Source organism: Engraulis encrasicolus, chromosome 15, assembly GCF_034702125.1.
Source record: "Engraulis encrasicolus isolate BLACKSEA-1 chromosome 15, IST_EnEncr_1.0, whole genome shotgun sequence".
Taxonomy (NCBI): Eukaryota; Metazoa; Chordata; class Actinopteri; order Clupeiformes; family Engraulidae; genus Engraulis; species Engraulis encrasicolus.
In genome coordinates, this window is record NC_085871.1 from 35,278,748 (window position 1) to 35,296,247 (window position 17,500).

Here is a 17,500-nt window from a genome sequence, read left to right on the forward strand (position 1 = left end):
GTGTGTGTGTGTGTGTGTGTGTGTGTGTGTGTGTGTGTGTGTGTGTGTGTCAGTGCTTTACACTAACTTTTTCGCTTACCAGCCATTTTGGCTAGTGGTTTTCCTGACTCACTAGCCATTGGGCCTTTTCACTAGCCATAATTTTCTTAACCATCATAGCAGCTTTAATGAATTATATAATAGGCTGTAATAATGTAATGTAGGATAATATAACATAATATAACATACAATAATATAATATAATATAGGGACTAATATAATATAATATAATATAATATAATATAATATAATATAATATAATATAATATAATATAATATAATATAATATAATATAATATAGGGCCTAATAACTAGAATTGTTGTTAACTGGTCCATGCATGCATGCATGCTATAAGAACAGATTAACTTATCTGAGGAATGGCATAGCCGTGCAGAAACACCAAGCACAGTGTTGTGGAAGGGCACAAATGTAAGCTAGGCCTTGGCCTACATGAGAGCAAAATATTTCCGTCTTTGATCTGAAGGGCACTTTCGATGCGCAAAGTAGAAGTCATTGCCAAGCTTCGCATGTCCTCGGTCATGGATGTGGAATAACACCTCTTCTGGAATATTTTCTCATAAAAGTAGGCTATCTAATAGAAGGCACACACATATGCGGCCGGTAACTACAGAAGGAGCTACGACTTCCTTTCATTCCGCTTAATATTGAGTTGTTTGAAATATAAACGGACGCAAGGCAAGATGGGCACATGCGAAGGGACATGGGACATGATTTTGTGAAGGCTACTACTGCGCGTTGTTTAAGCCCCGTTTGACAGTCGGGAACAACGGCACAAGAAACATGGAGGAATATTAAGGTATGAAGACATACAGGCAAATCAGAAAATGATTTAAAACGAACATTATTAATGCCGCATGTGTCCTTGTCTTATCACTGCGCTAATTAGTCTCAAGACTTTCACAAGACTGAGGTGTTCTCCTCTCGCCTTGGTCATTTTAATGTCCACTACTACTATGCATTGTACTAATGACAGATCCCAAAACAGGTCAGTTGAGATGAACTTCGCTACTTTATTTTCACGTGAAGGTTTTCAGTGACATTTCCAAACGCGCGATGATGTGCCGGTAGGCAGCTCGCTGCTGCCACTCATATTCGCAAGACTAGATTCCTCTTGTGCGTGAGACACAGGTGACACGTGACACAGGTGCTTCATGGGTATTGTAGGCTCGCGAAATCGCATTGCATTGCGTTTGTAGCAAAGACGGTCCGAGGGAAAAAAAACTACAAAATGCGGTGCCTCATCATTTAGAATAGTGACGGACCCGCCAGAATGGCTAGTGAACCTTCGGTATCTACTAGCCAACGCCGACTTTCACCCGCATTTGGCTACCTGGCGTGTGTTAGTGTTAAGCCCTGGTGTGTGTGTGTGTGTGTGTCTGTGTGTGTGTCTGTGTGTGTGTCTGTGTGTGTGTCTGTGTGTGTGTGTCTGTGTGTGTGTGTCTGTGTGTGTGTCTCTGTGTGTGTGTCTGTGTGTGTGTCTGTGTGTGTGTGTCTGTGTGTACGTATGTGCGTGCGTGTGTGTAAGCGTGTGCGTGTGCGTGTGCGTGCGTCCATGCGTACGTATGTGCGTACGTGTATGTGTGCGAGATCCCCAAATCCTCTTCTCCTTCATCAGCTGTCCACCAAAAAAAAAAAGATGATTGAAATGGACGTCGCCCACTTCCACTCCCTGATCGACAATTGACGAGCAGGAGATGATGTGCTGGAAGACATGCGGCTCCGGACATGTGGCCGAGGTGAAGGGGGCTTTGGTCTGGGCATGAGTTGTGTTGTATGCCATCGTGACTGCCGGAGCGATGCAGACAGACAGACAGGGGGGGCAGTGCCGGCGGTGCCAGTGTTTATGTACTTTGGGGGGTTTTGATGGATTGCCTCAGTCGGCCAGACAATCTCGTCTCGGAGTCGCGAGCGGGAGCAAGCCTTCCAAGAGAGTGTGCCACCGAGACGTCGGATGCACAAACATAAACACACAGTCGTCACACAGACAGATAGGCAGATGGATACACATGGATACACACACAAAACACACACCACACCACGCACGCACGCACGCACGCACGCACGCACGCACGCACGCACGCACGCACGCACGCACGCACGCACGCACGCACGCACGCACGCACGCACGCACGCACGCACGCACGCACATGCACACACACACACACACACACACACACACACACACACACACACACACACACACACACCTAAAGCCTCTTATGCATAGCCTCGAACAAATATCAAAATATCAAGTTTCAAATCAATTCTGTTGAGGCACAGGGGTGAACGAGAGACAAAATAAGAGAAAGTGAAAGGAAGAGACAGACAGACAGACAGACAGACAGACAGACAGACAGACTCAGAGATGATGTAAAAAGATTAAAAGGGAATTGGAGACGTAAGTCCATCTTGTATTGCTACTTTCTCAGGTGTTTCAAAGCCCCCCATAGCCCTAAGAAACAATGTAATTCTTCCAAAAACATCGACTTAACTCTTCCCCTTTGGCCAGAAATAGAAGAGGCGGCACAAAAGATAGGCCAACTACACGGATTAGACACGAAACGGAACATGAAATATTTCATGCTGCATTCTAAACCTCACTTTAGCCTTTTATCTTTTTCAAACTCACACCACAGCCAAACCCTCGCCTAACCCTGTATCATTGAGCTTACTCCCTTTTTAAGCAAAAAACTATTTTTGTTAACAGTAACCACAGCCATTACACGCGTCTTCACATCACATGTCAGCTCACTTAACAGCTTAAAAACAAAGTCATGCAGAGCCTTGTCAAAGCATTAAATAAATGGTGTTTAAAAACCGCACGCAAGCACCTACTGATTAAAAAAATACACACAGACAAGGCATTCTGTAGCTTTTCGGGTTATTATTCGCTTGCAAAATTTGCTTTTGCTTTATCACATTCTCTCTATTTTAGGGGTTCAGTTTCTCTTTAATTCATGAATCTCTTCCACTTTTTTTCACATCGCCGAAAGCAAGTCGAGCCCCTCCATCCTCCACCTGCCCCTGCGGTGCTCCGGCCAGGCTATTATAAGATGCTGCGGAGAGGAGGTGGACATGGTCTGGCCTGATAAGGACCGAGTCCAGACATCAGTGCGAGAGGGACGGACGGGGTGCGTGCCTGCGTGCGTGCGTGCCTGCATGCGTGCAGCGTGTCTGCACAAGCGTGCATGCGTGCGTGCGTGCGTATTAGCGGCTTGGGTTCGGCTTGGGTCGTGCTGCTCACATCACCCCCCCTTCCGTCTTTTTTCCTCTTCGCAGTTGTTATTAATGGAGTGCCATCCTGGCCGGCTCGCCAACCACCGTTGAGTCCCAGTGCCGGGAGGAGTTAAAGCTAAAGGTCACGGATGGTTATTAGTGCGGACCTAAAGCTGTGCGTCTTGGCTGGGACTAGAAGCTAAGCACCAGAATATCGGGTGATCATTACCATGCACACACCCCCCCCCCCCTCCACCCCCCCCCCCCCCCCCCCCCACCACCACCAACCACCAACCACCACCCACCACCTCCGCTGCCTTTACCATCTCCGTCAGGCTGGAAGCCGTGGTCCACATGTATAATGCATCACGGAGAGGAGGTGGGGGTTGCTCGGGGTGCGAAGGGGTGACGGTATCCGGAGAGTAGGGGTGATTACGATCTTCTCGAGCTGCTGAGCAGACACACTGCGCCATTTTGTCTGTGTGAATCTTTCATGCGGCACAGATGTGGATTCATGAGCACCGTGTGTAGCTCCATCTCCACTTCCTCCTCCTCCTCCTCCTCTTCTTTTGTCCCTCCATCACACTCTCTGCCTTTCTCTCCATCCCTTACTCCCTCTTTCCCCACTCCATTCTGTCTCTCCAGTCCTCCTCCCAATCTTCCTATCTTGCTCTCTCTCTCTCTCTCTCTCTCTCTCTCTCTCTCTCTCTCTCTCTCTCTCTCTCTCTCTCTCTCTCTCTCTCTCTCTCTCTCTCTCTCTCTCTCTCTCTCTCTCTCTCTCTCTCTCTCTCTCTCTCTCTCTCTCTCTCTCTCCTCACCTCTCTATCCCCATCTTTTTCTTTTGGTGCATGTCACTCTCTTTCTATCACTCTCCCTCTCTCTCTCTATCTCTCCCTCTCTCTCTTCTCTTTCTGTCAAACTGCAGTGTGCCCTGGCCTGTGATGATGGATGAGCCTGGGCTCTGGAGGTCTCAGGCCGGCTCGCCAGAGAGGCAGCAGGGGGGGACACACTCCCGTCGAGGAGGAGGTAAAGGCCCGTGGAGCCATCATTAAAAACCAGCAGAAGAAAAGACAAGAAATGGTGAAGAAGAATGAGAGAGAGAGGGAAGGGAAGGGAAGGGAAGAAAAAAGATGATGGTTCTATTTCAGGACAGAGGACTGTGGTCAACGGATCATCCACCCCCCCACTACACCCATCACCACCATCACCATCACCAACGGCTGCCCCACGTCTCATGGCGGTTACTCCTCCTCTTCCTGACTGAGGCAGCCTCCTCTGCTCTCCTCCAGCCAGGCAACACCATTCTTTCCACTAGGGCAGTCAGGATCAGGGCCAGATTAAGATAGCCCGGGGCCCCAGGCTATAGGTTGCTGTAGGCCCCCACGGAAGGGAAATGTCTTAACAAAATTACATAGACAGCATCATAATGCCAAACCAAGAGGAGTACTAGTTAGATTAAAAACATGACTTGACATGGCACAATACAGCATCTTGTCACAATTCTCTAATTATGTTGACTTTTCCCACCCTTTGGCCAACCGGGGGCCCCTTGGTAGGTGGGGGCCCCTAGGCTGCAGCCATATGTAGCCTGTGCGCTAATCCGGCTCTGGTCACGATAACCGATATACAGTTAAACCGCAAAAAAAATGCTCACAATAATAATAATTACCGCTTGAAATTTGAAAGAGCAATGAATACATGTTGAAGGACTGGGACAATAACGGCACACTAACGTGTAATACATTTTACCTGAATTACACAACTGAAGACAGCCTTCTTTCACATCACAAAGTGAATGAACACACATCTCACTTTGAGTGGGTGAGCACACTCGTCATAGAATAGGACCATAAAGATTGACAGGAAAATGGCTGGGAGTGGGATTGGAAAATGACCTTGAGCCAGGCCAGGGCTGCATTGGATATGCGGTGTGTGTGTGGACTGCCTTAGCCAACCTCGCTTCAGTGCCTTGCCTTCCCCCTGCAGCGGGTACTGGACAGTAGAGACACCATAAGCCGCTTCTTTAAAGCCATGGCTAGGGATCTCTCACAGCTCACTCACCTGTGCAGCCGGGATGCACACAACCAGCCAATGCACCAAAGCCCAAGGGGGGGAAGGCCTCTCACAAGCACAGACAAAGGCTTCTTCATTGGCAGTCGAGCGGAAATGCTTAAAGCAGTGGTTCTCAAATTGGGGGCCGGGGACCTCTAGGGGGGCCACCGCAGGTTGAAAAGTATTGAAAAAAAATAATAACTGAATGAGTTAAGTAACTAATGTAAGCCTAAACGAACAAAAAATAACACAGACAATATTCCAATCCCATTAGTTAAGAACCATGGTGTCTACTCTACACTGCTGTATTTATCATGTTTCCTGCTGTAGTTGCATGAATTTAAGGATCCAGAAATTTCATCCACCTGTCAAAGGCAGTGCATAGGGGGGGAAATATGTGTGGCACAGTCCATATCAGTTCTCAGGGGAGTCATGGCAGAAATGTACTATTATGGGGGCCTTGCAATGTTAAAGTTTGGGAACCCCAGCTTACATCACCAGTATGTAACAACTGTCTGCACCAGCGCATGCGAGGACGCAGCAACATATTTCCGCTTGCAGAAATGTACACACCATGGTACACACCATGGAAATGGAGAAATCCCTACTGCTGTTGCTACTTTTTTTGCTTTTAGTTTAGAGGCAACATCCTCCGATCAGAGAAGAGCAAAAAAGAAAAAAAAACTTTTCCCTTTTCCATACAAAGAATGGAGATGCGTAGAGAGAGAAAAAAAATAGCGCCACAGTAAATGTGCTGGAAGCTAACGTCAGCAAATGTGACTGCACCAATGAGCAGAGAGAAGACGAGATTAACCTTAGATATCACACAGAGCATCCCACACCAACTCCCCACTGGCAATGGAAGAGGGAGAGAGCAAGAAAAAAAGCCCAACGCAGCTAAGGCATCTATAGAAGATACAATCTCTGGCAGACGAGTTAGCGATATTGGATTGTTTTTTTTAAGTCTGGCAAAAACCTACAGAAAGAAACAACACCAGCACTTCTGCTGAGGTGGCATCTTGAAGGTTGCTGGGGGAACCGCATGGCGCAACCGCACTGCGCTACCTGCGTTTTTGTTGTTGTTGTTGTTGTTGTTTTCCTTTGGTATTTACTCATGCACCGGCTGCTTTGTGGAGAGTGGATAGAGGGCATCTGGGAGATCAGGAGAGAGGGAGGACACAGAAGATAATCAGAGGAGTGCATAGACAGGAGACATGGAGAAGGAGAGAGAGAAAAAAGAGGAGGAGAGAGGGAGGAAGAGGAGGAGGAGGAGAAGGAGGAGGAGGAGAAGGATGGAAGAGTATTGGGGGGGAGGGAGGACACAAAAGATACTCAGAGGAGTGCATAGACAGGAGACGTGGAGAAGGAGAGAGAAAAGAAGAGGAGGAGAGAGGGAGGAAGAGGAGGAGAGAGAGAGGAAGAGGAGGAGGAGAAGGAGGAGGAGGAGAAGGAGGAGGAGGAGGATGGAAGAGTATTGGGGGGAGGGACATGGACCAGGATATAGATGGGGAGAAGAGGAGGAAGATGGCAAGGAGAGGGACAAAAGGAGAGAGATGTTTGGAAGGAGTAGAGGGAGGAAGAGGAACGAGAGGAGGATGGAGGTGTACAAGTGGTATAAGGGGAGGGAGGAGATGACATGGACCTGGAAAGAGATTATAGACGGGCGAGAGAGGAGGAAAAAGAAAAGAAAGACTGTGAGAGGGAGGGAGAGGAAAGAGGGGGTGGGGAGAGAGAGAGAGAGAGAGATGAATGGAGTAGAGGGAGCAAAGAAGAGCAAGAGACCGATGTAATGAAGAAAGAAGAGGTGGAGAAAAAGAAGAAAGGGGAGGACAAAGGGGTGGAGGGAGGGGAGGGAGGAGTGGAGAGGGGGATAAAAAAGGATAAAAAACAGCGGCACCTCTGGAGGGGTGGGAGATAAGTGTGACAGGTAGATGTGCCCAAGAGATTCATACATCTGTGCGTGTTGGCGGAGCTAATGTGCAAAACAAACAGCTCGTCGCTTTCCCCTCCAACGCCTCCTGACCTTTCCAAAAGATAAATATATTTATATAAATATATATGAATCCCTCCTGTCCTGATCCACACCACTGATCTGGCTTCACAGCTAGGCTCCACTGCTTTTGGATGGACATGAACATAAACACACAGACACACAGAGACACACACACACAGAGACACACACACACGCGCACACAAACAAATGTGCGCGTGTGCAGACACACACACACACACACACACACACACACACACACACACACACACACACACACACACACACACACACACACACACACACACACACACACACACACACACACACACACACACACACACACACACACACACACACACACACACACCAGTGTTTGTCTGTGTGTGTGTATGTGTGTGTCTTTGCCACAAGGCAAGTCTGCCTACGTGTGAGCATCAGTAGTCAGGAGGGGAAATAATAAGATCTGCATTGAGAATGCTAAGATGGCTTTAGGCTGACCGACTTAAGGCCTAAACAAACAAAATCCCGCACTGCCCAGTGGTACGTTTTGTTTGTATAATCAATACTCAATTTGGTTCTTCGTGTGTAAAACCCCCTCTTCTCAGACCGTGCGGATGTTTGTTTTCGCTTCGTTTTGTTTATCAGTCCTTCCACATGTCCTTTATTTGTAAGTAATTTGTGTGGGAAATGGGTATTTGATTTAAAAATAAAAAAAGGACCCAAATAAGGCTGCCCTTAGACTCCACTTCCTTCTGGCGATGTTGGTCCTGCCTTTTCAGTCGCCTCCTTTCAAGAGGACATTGTGATCTGTCTGGAGACAAATTTGAGGTAGGATTTTGGAGCCCGGAAGACAAGAGCGTGTTGACAGGGAGCGCAATATAGAATCAATACGACACCAACACGCCCCCAACCTTCCACCCCCCCAGCCCCAAACTTGTCTTAAGAACACCGAACTGAAGACAAAAAAAAACAAAAAACAAAGGCAGGGTAAAAAAGAAAAATATATAGGGAGAATACCGAACTGAAGACAAAAAACGCAACAACAGGCAGGGGAAAAAATTAAAAATATAAAGAGAGAACAAAGACTGGTGAAAAAAGGAGGATGAAGCTGTGAAAAGGACAGTGAGAGCCGGGGCCACTTGTTACATGATGACAAGCCCCTCAGATTATTGTTTCCTTGACAAAGGGGGTCCCGATTGGAGGAAGCGGCCGACGGGGGCCAAAGCGAACGCTCTCCTATAGCCCCCTCTGCAATCATACAGGGGGATTACTGATGATGATGGCTGGAGTGGCTAGTCAGCCCCTCTGCCACCCCACCCCCCTCTTTTTTTCCCCAGTCAACCAGACAGATTCTCTTCAGGCAATCAGACAACTGGGCTGGAAGCTCCACTGAAAGACCGACCTGTTACCTGTTACCTATCCACTTTGTGCCTTGTGGAACATAAGGCCTTCTGAAAGACCGACACTTGCGTAAATATGTTGAAAATGAAAGACGATCCATTCATATTTGCTGGGCAAATCTAGGAACTTAAGGAAACTGCATTAATCTTTAATGTCACTGAACACAGTAAGAGAGGCCAATAACGAATTTGTATGTGGGGTTCTGCATTATGTGGGGTTCTGTGGGTTTCGAGACATTATTCAAAATTTGAACGTATATCAAGTATTCAAATAAAAGAAAATCAAACCCCATTCCCATTGCTTAGTTACAGATGACAGTCTTTACCATTGAATTTGAAATGCTGCTTGTAAGTCACTATTAAGATGCACTTCAAAATTAGATTGAAAATTAATTTCTTTAGAAGCCTATAACTTTCTTGAATGATCATGACTACCAAAAAACAGTATGGAGTAATCTTCTCAAACTCCAGCTCATTTTCAATCTTTTTGAGGATTATTTTTTTTAAAAGGAAGGCTTTTCAGACCTGTACATGCTAGAAAGAGCTCAGCATAAATAAATCACAAGGTTTGATTGATAATCTGTTATGAAACTGAAAGCTGTGAAACTTCCTGTATGTGCACTTTCTCCCAAACATATGCCTCCGAATATCGACAAGCTGAAGTTGAAAACGTTTAAAAATCCGTTACCAATACTACTGAGAGAGTTGCCTATGAAGTTCCAAAAAGAGTGAAGCTTGTTTAAAAATTCATAACTTGTGGTTGTGAGACGAACAAAGAAAAAAAATGACATAAATGCTTGCAAATGCTGTTTAGGTTTGTGGCTTCATACAAAATGTGTTTAATCAATTACAGAAGAGAGAGAGAGAGAGAGAGAGAGAGAGAGAGAGAGAGAGAGAGAGAGAGAGAGAGAGAGAGAGACAGAAAGAAAGAAAGAAAGAAAGAAAGAAAGAAAGAAAGAAAGAAAGAAAGAAAGAAAGAAAGAAAGAAAGAAAGAAAGAAAGAAAGAGACAGAAAGACAGAACGCTGAAAATCACTGGAGCTGAACATATGGTGGGGTAATGCAAGTGTAATTAATCTAAAAATATAATTAATGTGGGTCAGACACCCACAGTGTTAACTTTTCTAGCTGTCAAAATGAAACTTTGCTGAACAAAACTAAGTTTATGCACCACTACCTTACTTGACTGCCATACCAAAACCTTGCAAAAAAGGAGTCTGCATTGAAAAGCCGCAATCTGCCTGTGAATTATACCATGGGACTTTGTGTGAACCATCCAGTGACTGAGAGTGATTATGACTAATATTGCTAATGACCTCATGACCTTTAGGAAGAGGAAGTGGACGAGGAGTATATTTAACCAAATATTTGCAGAAAGGAAAAAAACAACAAAACCACTTGACTGTATGAAGACTTCTACATAGTAGTGAGTAAATAAATATTGTCACTTAATTAAAAAAAAGAACAATCCGAGACTGGTTATGACAAATACAACAAATGACCTTTCGAGGGAGTAGACGAGTGCAAGCTAAGCATACCTTTGACCAAATATTTGCAGGAAGGAAAACTCAATAAAAAGCACAGCGCCATATGTAGAGACTGAAACGTAACGGTGCGTGAGGAGGATGTGGACTTAAACAAGAGAACATCTGGAGCAGCATCCTCCTCAGCTCATTAGAGCCACAGTAGCTGTGTCAGCAGCATGGCCTACACACAATCTGTGTGTAAAAGAGTCTAACGGCAACTGTTTTTTGTCTCTCTCTCTCCCTTATTCCCACAAACTCCGAACATGCCCCACACCCACGGACACATACACACACATGCTGTAGCACTCTGGCAGTGTTTTCCATGTTCTCCCTTACGGCTTTTCCTGAATCCATCTGCTTTGTACTGTGGCTGTCGATCTCATTCTTTCCTTCATCTCTGTCCCTCTGTCCATTGTTCTCCATCTCTCTTGGTCTTCTCCCTCTCTCTCTTGTTCTTTTCTCTATCATTCTTGTTCCCCTCTCTCTCTCTCTCTCTCTCTCTCTCTCTCTCTCTCTCTCTCTCTCTCTCTCTCTCTCTCTCTCTCTCTCTCTCTCTCTCTCTCTCTCTCTCTCTCTCTCTCTCTCTCTCTCTCTCTCTCTCTCTCTCTCTCTCATTTTTGTTCATCTATCTCTCTCTCTCTCGTTCTCTCATTCTTGTTCATCTCTCTCTATCTCTATCTCTCTCTACCTCTCTCTCTACCTCTATCTTTTCCTCTCTCTCTACCTCTATCTTTTCCTCTCTCTCTCTCTCTCTCCCTCTCACCCACCCCTATGCAGATGTAGTCGGTGTTGGCAGGGCTGGCCCTCTCTCTGTAAGGCCTGTGCGTCCGTAATGAGCCATGGATGATATTTACATCCCATTTACACGCCCTTCACCAGGGGACAGCAGAGGCGACACCAAACGCACACACCCTCCTTACATGGTCAGTAAACAGTGTGTGTGTGTGTGTGTGTGTGTGTGTGTGTGTGTGTGTGTGTGTGTGTGTGTGTGTGTGTGTGTGTGTGTGTGTGTGTGTGTGTGTGTGTGTGTGTGTGTGTGTGTGTGTGTGTGTGTGTGTGTGTGTGTGTGTGTGTGTGTGTGTGTGTGTGTGTGTGTGTGTGTGTATGTGTGTGTGTGTGTGTGTGTGTGTGCGTGTGCGTGTGCGCGTGCGCGTGCGTGTGCGCGTGCGGGGGTGGGGAGTGGGACATTCATCAATGCCACCAATCCTGTGCCACCCTTTCATGCCCGCCTTCACTTCTGGCCTGTTTCCATCCATCCGACACCTTCCTTCCTTCCTGCCTTCCTTCCTTCCTTCCTTCCTTCCTTCCTTCCTTCCTTCCTTCCTTCCTTCCTCCTGCCGTCACTACCACGGCTGCCATTTTGGCCTCGGCCAAACAGTTTGCCAGGGAGCATCCAAAGGGGGAGGGGAGGGGGCACACAAGTCCACCCACACTCGCCGCCCCCCGCCCAAGCATCTGCTGCAACCACTTCCTTCCTGTGCCTGCTACATGCACCGCCATCTTGATACGACTAGCATCAGAGTACAAGGCAAACAGAACCCCCCCCAACAGGCACCCTAACGCATGCAGGCACACACACGCACGCATGCATGCATACACGCACAGCCAGAGACAGACATACGCGCACACGCACGCACACACGGACACACGCACACTCGCACAGACACACACACGCACACGCGCACACACACATGCACACACACACAGACACACACACGCACACACACACAGACACACACACACGCGCACACGCACAAGCACACGCACACACACACAAGCACACGCACACGCACACACAGACACACACACACACAAGCACACGCACACACAGACTCCACCTGCAGCATCTGCTCCTTCACCAGGGTGCCAGCAGAGACACAAGGGCCCTGCCAGTGTTAATCAGCAACGAGCGCAGACACAAGCGAGGAGAATGAGATTACAAGACGGATGCGAGGCGAGAGTTAACAGCAGTAGCTTCCTCTCCTTTACACACACACAGACAGACCTCAGTCTCCACCTCCACCGGCACCTTTCGGGCACCATTGGGGGCTGCCCCCTTGCACAGGAGAGGCATAAATGCAACCTTGCTGTGTGCAGTGGTCACTTGTGTGCTGTGGAGTGCTGTGGCACAATGACAATGGGAGTTTGAGTTTCCCAGTTGGGCTTTCACGCTTTCCTTCACCACTACTTTCAATATGATTAGCTTCTTTTCCTTCCTTGCCTCTCCACTATTCCTTTGCCCAGGGCCAGATTAACGCACTGGCTAAATATGGCTGCGAGAGTAGTGTCATGCTCTCAATCACACACAGGCCTTTGTCTCAATCACAAACCACCAGGAGCATCAGCACCACTTCCATAGCCAACGCTACTCATACACACCATACAAATGCCAACCTCAGTCAGGGATACGAGAGTAGTGCCCTGCTCTCAATCACACACAGCCTTTGTTTCCAGCCTCCACCACCATCCCCATTATCATCATCATCATCATCATCAGTGCCACTCCCTTCCTCCTTGCTTCTCCCCATCCTACCCAACCCCCATACAAATCCCAACCTCAGTTAGGGATACGAGAGTAGTGCCATGCTCTCAATCACACACAGCCTTTGTTTCCACCACCACCTCCATCAGCCTTGATATTCTCCTCCCTTTGCCTTTGTTTCCACTACCACCACTCTTCTCCTCCCTTTGCCTTGCTTTCCTATCCTACCTGATGCTACCCTCCTCAGCCCAGCCCCCACACCCCATTCAAATGCCAACCTCGGTTAGGGATACGAGAGTAGTGCCATGCTCTCAATCACACAGAGCCTTTGTTTCCACTACCACCACTATTCTCCTCCTTTTACCTTGCCTTCCTAGCCTACCTGATGCTACCCAGCGCAGCCCCCTCACCCCCATTCAAATGCCAACCTCGGTCAGGGCAGCGTGGTTTAAATACCACTCAAATGTCAGCGGGAGGCCCCACAAGTCAAACTAAATTACCACCTACCTGCTCTGCCTCCCCTCGCTGCCTTCCAAAGGCGCAGGTGCCAGAGAAACAAGAGAAGAGAAGGTGTGTGTGTCTGTGTGTGTGTGTCTGTGTCTGTATGTGTGTGTGTGTGTGTGTGTGTGTGTGTGTGTGTGTGTGTGTGTGTGTCTGTGTGTGTGTCTGTCTGTCTGTCTGTCTGTCTGTCTGTCTGTCTGTCTGTCTGTCTGTCTGTCTGTCTGTCTGTCTGTCTGTCTGTCTGTCTGTCTGTCTGTGCGCGCTTCAGAGCGCGCGTCTGTGTGCGCGCGTCTGGGACCCGACTGATACAGTTTTTAATACGACTTAATTGTGCATTTTCAGTGGCAAGGTAGAAACCTGGCACGGTTCAAACTTGTCATATTAAATATCTTAGGAGTTCAGTTTGTTTTTAAACATCATCCATTTTCAGACACATTTACACACACACACACATACACACAGACTTTCACTAAAACACTGAAGACTTGCACACACACAAACACAAACACACAAACACACAAACACACAAACACACAAACACACACACACACACACACACACACACACACACACACACACACACACACACACACACACACACACACACACACACACACACACACACTTTTTACTAAAACACTGACAGGTTCCGAAAGAGCTCCACTTTCACGGCCAGGATCGATGGTCTGCTGCTCATAACGCAGCCTTCGCTGCCGCCGCCGCTGCCATGGATCTCAAACACCTTCCCCATAAAATGACACCGTACGTACACAATGAAAACACAGGGCCTCCATAAACCCTCTCCTATCGATCCCGCAGCGCAGGGTGAGAACCTGATACTCTGTGAAAAGTGTTTTGGTACTTCGCACCCCATCCTCCTCCTCTCCAACCAACCAACCGACCAAACGCACTGCAGACACTTTCGGGGGAGTAAAGAGACGAAAGCCAATACATTACAGCCTTCCTCTATAGACTGCTATCCTTGTGTAAGCAAGCTAGGCAGACGGGGGTTATTGATCCTCTCCTACGCCCTCACACTAAGAAAGAAAGAAAGTCTCAAATACCCAGTGCAATCCAAATTAGCCCTCCCTGGCTTTTAAGAACTCTCTAAAAAAACTTTTTGGAGGGTTTTGTTATTTTGTGTTGATTTTTATTTACTTTCAAAGGTCAGCGATTAAGACTTCAACGTTCACAAGGTCTCCTCATGATCACAAGAAAATGTTAAAATTCATGCAGATTTTATATGATTTTCTTTTTTGTCTTCACTGTGCATGATTGGAACCGACTAGCAGAGCCAATTAACAAGAGGACAAAGGCTATCAAAACAACAACAACAAAACAAAAAGCCTGTGTTTAGCATCTTCAATCGTTCTTCTCTACGTGTATATACCTTGCCTAAGAAAGAAAGAAATAGTAACAGAAAGAAAGGGGCGGGAGGAGGGAAAAAGATGAGCCCAGGGGTCTTTCCCCTTCTGTGAGAAGCTGGCCTGACAATGCCTGCAGGAGACAAAAAAGGTCAGCCTAGCCTTGCTGTCACTTCTGACATTCAACTACAACTATCGTATAGAGGAGATAAATGCATACGACATCCAAGATTGGCCCTTTCTCCTTTTGGTGTCCTCTGTTAGTCTTGCCTTGTCTATTGTGTTGATTCTTGAGGGGGAGAGTTCTGGGGGCTTGGTTCAAAATTGACAATGGGGAGAGAAACTAATGACACAAGAGTGTTAATTAGAAAGGTATTGACAGAGATGGATCGAGGCGAGCGAGGGAGAGAGAGCGAGCTCTGGAGCGCTATGAAAGCTTGCCTTTGCTGAGAATAATTACTTGCACAGCTGACAGTGTCTGCTTATTGACTTGAGAAACAGAGGACACCACAATAGGCCCTCAGCAGACCCTCTTTGACGTTCACAGCTTGGGAGATGGAGGAAGGAGCTTTAAAACAGAGGTGTCAATCCAGAGTTTGCAAAGTAAAAAACACTGAAAATGTGATCCAACGTTCTCTGAATTAGCTGATCGTAATGAGATCTCAAGACGGGTAGATCAACAGCTCACAGCAAAGTCACCCATGTGAGAAGGAAAACGTGGTACGGATTTCACTTTTTGAACACGAGATTGGCACCTGCATTTGAGAGTGATTGAGGATCATTGTGAGCTCAACGCCCGGTACTCATTGACATGAAGCGAGCCACTCAACCTCAAAGGATCTTAAAAAACAAGGCTAGCAAACGTGTAATGGATGCTGTGGAGATGGGATACATCATCCCATGGAAACTACAATGTAATTATCTTTTTAAATCAGATTTCTTGTCTTCTGAGAGTTACCCAGAAGAGAGGCAATGAACTGTGCCACACTCAGCAAAACAGAAATCCTAGCCATCCAACCGTCTCTTGATGCACGTACATACATCATCTCTGGATAAATTATGAGGCCTAAACGAGAATGGGAACAGAGGCGTAGAAGAAAAAACAAAAAAACAAGCAGGTAAAAAAAAACAAAAAAAACGTTATAGCCCCTGTTTACCGGCAACGGACATCTGGACAATCAGAAAATTGCAGAGAAATGAATAGGATGATGTGCTTTATCTTTCCCTGAGAGGGACATGAATTGAATTGGCCTCTCCTCGGAAAACATCAGTATTGTCTGAGTCACGTTATGGATGTCGTTTTTTGGTTGTTGACCACCACCACAGCCACTGCCTGCCGTCGCTGTCGTTCGGTAACATAACCATAATGCACCGGTAATATGACAGGGCATTAGCGATGCAGGGCCGCAACGGTGTGTGTGTGTGTGTGTGTGTCTGTGTGTGTGTGTGTGTGAAAGCAGAATTGAATGGGAGAATGGAGCCAGATGGACATCTCTCTGTCTCCTTACATCAGAACACACCACACTCAGTGGCTAGAGCCATCAGCGAGATGGTGTTTGTGTGTGTGTGTGTGTGTGTGTGTGTGTGTGTGTGTGTGTGTGTGTGTGTGTGTGTGTGTGTGTGTGTGTGTGTGTGTGTGTGTGTGTGTGTGTGTGTGTGTGTGTGTGTGTGTGTCTTTTGACATTGATTGCACAATGGACAATGGACTATGTCCATTTCTGTAGGCAACGATAAATTGAACAAGCAGAGACATCTGAATGACAGAGGTAATGGGCTTTGTAGAACAAGCCCTGTGTACTGTTTTCATTGTAAATTGCAGGAAGCCATTCAATACATGTGGACATTCACATTAATTCAAGGTTGGTCAAAGCTTCACATAGGCCTACAGTATTTCTGGATCTAGAAGATTTTAGGAGGATTAAAAGAAGAAGTCTTCTGTCTGGCACCTGGCCTCAGTGTGGTGGGATGTGTATGCACGTTTTGTGTTAAAAAAAAACCTCACTAATAATATATATTATAGAAGCATACTGTAGGGACCAACAACCGTGCCATTGCCACATCCAAAGTCACTTAAATCACCCGTCTCTCCCGTTCTGATGCTCAGTTTGAACAGCCTGATACTTGTTTTGACCATGTCTATGTGGTGATTCCACCAGGTGATTGGTTGATTAGAAATTTGCGTCATTGAGCAGTCGGACACATGTGCCTAATGAAGTGGCCGATAAGTGTAAATCATAGAAGCGTAGACAAAGAGCCAGGGGAAGGAGGAGCCCTACCTGAGGAGGGGCTGGAATATGACGGTGATGTTTCTGGCTCCTGGCTTGCAGAGGAACTTGGTCTCCCCACCTTCGATTAGATTATCATCAGCACCGCCTGAAGGAGGATAAAAAAACGTGAAATTAGACATAAAACAGAGATATTTTTTAAATTACAAGCATACTGTATACACACAAGAAATAAAGGGTCTCCAGTTACACTTTTTTTTAGAAACATGTAGTCACTCACATGGCACAAACCCATATCACTTTTTCATATCAATTTCATGACCTACTTAAACTGTACCACACAAACTCACTGTAATTATTTCTCATTCATTCACATAAGATCGAGTTGATGTTTATTCGTACAGACTTCACCCATCCTTATTTGTAATAAGTAATTCCACAGTTCCCCTCTCAGTGCATCTACATGCTGCAGCGTTATATACATCCAATAGCACACAGAGATGTCAAAAGAAAAAGTACATTTGTGGTGTAAGTACAATACTAGCCCATGGTATTACATAGCAGTTACACACCATTTACTCCATTGTACCTAATGAGATAGAGAGACTGTGTTGTTACTAAAAAAACACTAAAAACCTTAAAAAAAAAATGTTTTAAAAAAACTGTAAAAAAACTGTAAAA

General features: G+C 46.4%; 1 protein-coding gene across 1 annotated transcript in view; it reads right to left on the reverse strand.

Annotated features, from left to right (window-relative positions):
- The window catches only part of exoc4 (exocyst complex component 4), a 230,914-nt gene that overhangs the window by 124,761 nt on the left and 88,653 nt on the right, over positions 1–17,500 (reverse strand). The window contains exon 10 of the mRNA XM_063218022.1: positions 16,871–16,967. Within this exon, the coding sequence (XP_063074092.1) occupies positions 16,871–16,967 (97 nt within the window). The remainder of the gene's footprint in view (positions 1–16,870; positions 16,968–17,500) is intronic.